This window comes from Silurus meridionalis, chromosome 5, assembly GCF_014805685.1.
Source record: "Silurus meridionalis isolate SWU-2019-XX chromosome 5, ASM1480568v1, whole genome shotgun sequence".
NCBI lineage: Eukaryota > Metazoa > Chordata > Actinopteri > Siluriformes > Siluridae > Silurus > Silurus meridionalis.
The window spans coordinates 6886853-6891824 of NC_060888.1; the positions used below are offsets into that span (position 1 = coordinate 6886853).

The window sequence follows — 4972 nt, forward strand, 5'->3', positions numbered from 1 at the left end:
AAAACTTTGTTGTTTAACACTTGTTTTGTTTGCTACTCAATTCCAAACGTGTTCTTTCCCAGTTTGGATGTCTTCAGTAGTAATGTAAAATGTTGACGATAATAAAAATAAAAAATAAACCCATACTAAGGGGGAGAAGGTGGGTCCAAATTTTTGACTCTTATACTGATAAACCTTTGACTTTTGACATGTTCTCAACCTGAAGGACCTGAAATATCAAATGCACTGCATATTTTAGTGTTTTTCCTGTTTCCAACACAGTTGAAACAAAATGTAAAAAAGAAGAAGTTTATTTGCCACAAATTAGACCACAGAGAAATTCTTGATCATTTTTTATAGTGCAGTGTCAGCCATGATACATGGAATAGGGCTAAGGGCCTTGCACAAGGCCCTAATACATAAATCTATATGCATTTGAGACCATATTCATCTTTTCAACATTGCACTAATGGTCATTCACTTGCCTGCCTTGAACGAAGGAGCGGATCTGAGCCCAAACTGTTCTCCTTCATCCGTCCTCCACCAGAAAGCAGATGCCGCCGTGCACGAGCACGCGAGGGCGGGCAGGCGTGTGCGCGAGGGCGCGCGCGCGCGTGCGTGTGGGTCGAGCATCACTTCGCCGCGATGGCGAACGAAGCGCACGGGCGCGGAGAAGGAGCCGGTCTTGCGTCCGACTCCCTGGAGCTCAGCACGTCTCTCGAGCGCAGCGTGCAAACGCGCATCTTTAAGATCATCGTGATCGGCGACTCGAACGTGGGCAAGACGTGCTTAACGTTCCGCTTTACCGGCGGCGCTTTTCCGGATAAGACGGAGGCCACGATCGGTGTGGATTTCAGAGAGAAGGCGGTCGAAATCGAGGGTGAGAGGATCAAGGTGGGTCAATGGAAAAAACAAATGCGTGCATAAACAAAACGAAAGGACGATGCACCATATCCATCATGTTGCAATGGATTGGATGTTCGCTTCCGTGGAAATTTTACTTTCTTTCCCTTTAGGTTTACACTGAGATTCGCGTTGCATTATTGAATAATTGATGTTTGCTTTAACAATGAAGGTCTACAAAATACCACTTGCCTGAAAGCATGTCACTGTTAAAATGATGAACAATCTGTTCATATAGTGTTTTCATGCATATACTGCATTGGCAAACCTACATCAAAATACCAAGCACAAACTACTACAGATACTGATTCTGATGTTTATTAAACCCTAGATTCAGGTTGACATTAGATCATCGATATCGTCTTGGTGTGTCACCGCTTGAGTCAGCTTGGAAAATCACTATCATGCAATGTTTCGTTTATCTTCTGTAAACATTTGATTATGTTCGGGATGGTGATGTATCCAGATCCATAACCTAGCCCTAAACTTAAAATAGAAAAACAATTAGACCCTCATTTATTGTAGCATTCGTGTAGCCAATCCACCTACCAGTAAGTGGAAGAATCCAGAGAATTCAGAAGAATCTCACATAAATACAGTGAGAACATGTAAAGCACTGAAAAGATGGTGTCTTGGAGAAGTGGAGTTGTAATGGTTAAGGCTTTGGATCACTAACCAGAAAGTCAATGGTTCAAGCCCCAGCACTACCCACAACATTGTTCTACGACCTCGGTCATTTGTACTTCAAGCTATTGTGCTTTTATACTGTAGGTGCTGAAACAAGTACATTGTAGGTTTACTCTATATCAGTGGTCCCCAACCTTCTTTGCGCCACGGACCGGATTAATGTCGGACAATATTTTTCAAGGACCGGTTCAGTGTCGGACAATATTTTTCACAGACCGGCCTTTAAGGTGTGGTGAATAAATATAACAAAATAAAATGATATGACCGGCATAAAAACTGGTATTTTCTCAATATAATAATAAATGTGAATCCATAGTGTTGTTTTTTGTCGATTTTGCTAGCTTAGGGGTTTTAATTTAGCGTTAATGTATTATGTGTTAGCGGCCGGAGCAGCCCCTTTAAGAAGGTGGAGGATGGAGGTAAGACATGTGACTGAGGCATCTTGACATGCATCAAAAGTGATGCATAGACAGATGCTACGACAATCCGGTCATTTTCCAAAATAAGACATCGTTCAGAATCAGATAATAAATGAAACGGAAATAATGTAAGTTATGTATTCTTCCTGTAGGTTCCCCTGGTGGTCTAGTGGTTAGGATGCGGCGCTCTCACCGCTGCGGCCCGGGTTCGATCCCCGGTCAGGGAACCAACCGCAGCCACTTTCAGTGCCGGGCCCAAGCTCAGATAAATGGGGAGGGTTGCGTTAGGAAGGGCATCCAGCGAAAAAACATGTGCCAAATCAAACATGCGGAGGATCCGCTGTGGCGACCCCTAATGGGAGAAGCCGAAAGAAAGAAAGTTTATGTATTCTTCCTGTGTGGCCCGGTACCAATTGGGGGGTTGGGGACCACTGCTCTATATAATGTTTGTCATGTTATCCTTTACATTTATAGAATTTGCCAGACGCTCTTGTCCAGAGTGACTTACATTGATCTCATTTTTACAACTTAGCACCTATGGGGTTAAGGGCATTGATTGAGGGACCAGGAGAACATTACCCACAGCATCACCATTTTACTATCTCCGTAATTTGTACATCAAAATACTGTGCTTTAACCAGCTCTAACTAAAGCTGAAAGAGGTACCATTATGCTATTAGATTTATACTATTTGGTTCAAGCCATCTTTCTACTATACTTTGGTCAAGTTTAATATTACAAAAGCGACATCCGTCCATGTTGGTGGCGCAAGATCTTTTAATTTGACTTAGCGTGTCACGGCTTGAGTCAGCTTGAGAAATGACATTAATATGGAGAACCTTTAGTTACATAATGTCCAGTGAAAACTGCATATTCTTCTAAAATGCTATTTATCTGGAAGGGTGGCTTTGGGGTCCTCAATTTGATCCTGAGCACGTTTGTGGGTTTCTTCAAGGTTCTATACGTTTTTATTTGACCTGCCAAAAGCACTCAAGTAGGTGGATTGGTTATTCTAAACAAGCTGTAAGCTGTGTGTGTTTGGTGAACTGTTCAATTCAAAATGAATTCAACTCATCATGTCTTGGAATAACTTTCCGATCCATTGCTCCATTGACCATAATGATTCTACCCACCACACACCTGAGTTTTCTTTTTTTTTTTTGCCCTCTTTCATCATATTTGTGCGTACAGGTGCAAGTGTGGGATACGGCTGGACAAGAACGCTTCCGCAAAAGCATGGTGGAGCACTACTACCGCAACGTCCACGCCGTCGTCTTCGTCTACGACGTCACTAAAATGGCCTCATTTGAGAACCTGAAGACGTGGATCCAGGAGTGCAACGGGCATCGCGTGTCGGCCTCGGTGCCCCGTGTCCTGGTGGGGAACAAGTGCGACCTGGTGGATCAAATCCAGGTCCCGTCCAACATGGCGCTCAAGTTTGCCGACGCACACAACATGCTGCTGTTTGAGACGTCCGCCAAAGACCCCAAGGAGAGCCAGAACGTGGACTCCATTTTCATGTGCCTGGCATGTCGTTTGAAGGCCCAGAAATCTCTTATCTACAGAAATGTGGAGAGGGAGGATGGGAGGGTGAAGCTCAATCAAGAGCCTAATCCTAAGACTACCTGTCCATGCTAAAGAGCTGTGAAGCCTAGAATATTCTAATCCTGTTTTCCACACCAACTGAGACTAATGTTGATGGCTGCAAAAAAAAAAAAAATGTGCCTGCAACTAATGAAGTTTTACAGTGAGGCTTTTGTTCTGTCTTTTTGTCTCTTTGTTGGAACCTTTGTTAACCACAGACTACAGTCATTTAGCGTTTGATTTGTTGTACATACATTTTTAAGTGTAACATTTCACCTAATATTCGGAAATCGAGATTGACGTTCATATATCCAGTCAACAATGTAAGATTCATCTGTATTCATTTGTGTTCTACGATTATTGTGGATTCATGTCCCAGCACACATCAGCTCCAGAGATTATTGAGCGCAAGAAGGCATACGTACCAGTATACATGGTTACTTCATCTAGTCACAAAATGCATATAAATAGAATCAGGGGTCTAATTCGGGTTTACGTGAGCTGCGTATTTGTATTTGGGGGTTGTGATTGTGATTTTCTTCGCAAATTAATAATTATACTGAATAGTTGCATGTACAGATTTCGGATATTCTCAATAATAATAATTACCAATGCATGTTTAAAGTGTGAGCTGACACATAGAAGGAATATTAGGAGAGTAAACGCTATTGATAGTGTCAGCGAAAGAAGACGCCGCCGTTCCACACGGGCTGGATGATATGCTGTGAGCAATATTAGCAAGAAACAAGCTACCCTGTCACTGTTATAGCACATCCTCTTAATTACGTTGCAATATTATACAGTGTGGCCAGCAGTGAACCGTTTGTAAGAGCAAAATAATTTGTTTTCTGTGTCACGCTGCCAAATGTATCTAATTAATTTATGACGAATGCCAGTCATTTCCCCGAAAACAACTCTGATTCTAGAATCTATTCTAACAAGGTTGTCGTGTTGTGGGTTTATTTTTATTGAGATTTTCCAGAAATATTTGTGGCTGTAAGTACAACTCAGCATACATCAGTTTTAAGGCTGAGAAATGCATTTCTTTACACAGGAAACAATCATATACAAATGTTCCATGTTCCAATAAGGGTTCACTGAAAGTAAAGTCAAATGTGTTGTGTGTAACATTTCGCTTGATAGTTATAGTTATTGTCTTCTGCATAAGCAGAGTGTGTGTTGTATTGTATGGAACTAATATGCGAGTCTCTTTTCCAGCATCTATTTGCGATGCATTATTTATGCCTCCTGACCAAGCCACTCACTGTATATTACTTGTTAGAATAAACTTTCTTTCGGCTTCTCCCATTAGGGGTCGCCACAGCGGATCATCCGCATGTTTGATTTGGCACATGTTTTTACGCTGGATGCCCTTCCTAACACAACCCTCCCCATTTATC

General features: G+C 42.1%; 1 protein-coding gene across 1 annotated transcript; it reads left to right on the forward strand.

Moving 5' to 3' along the window:
- The first annotated feature begins 494 nt into the window (after window positions 1-494).
- Window positions 495-3888, forward strand: rab33a (RAB33A, member RAS oncogene family). The gene is made up of 2 exons (XM_046848945.1): window positions 495-873; window positions 3180-3888. Exons 1-2 carry the CDS (start codon window positions 625-627, stop codon window positions 3624-3626), a joined length of 696 nt encoding a protein of 231 aa, XP_046704901.1. The 5' UTR covers window positions 495-624; the 3' UTR covers window positions 3627-3888.
- Window positions 3889-4972: the final 1084 nt, after the last annotated feature.

Excerpts from the sequence above, each read along its gene's own strand:
- rab33a (XM_046848945.1), top strand. The coding sequence starts at position 625 with ATGGCGAACGAAGCGCACGGGCGCGGAGAAGGAGCCGGTCTTGCGTCC. Across the intron at positions 874-3,179 it reads TCGAGGGTGAGAGGATCAAG|GTGCAAGTGTGGGATACGGC; the intron begins GTGGGTCAATGG and ends TTGTGCGTACAG.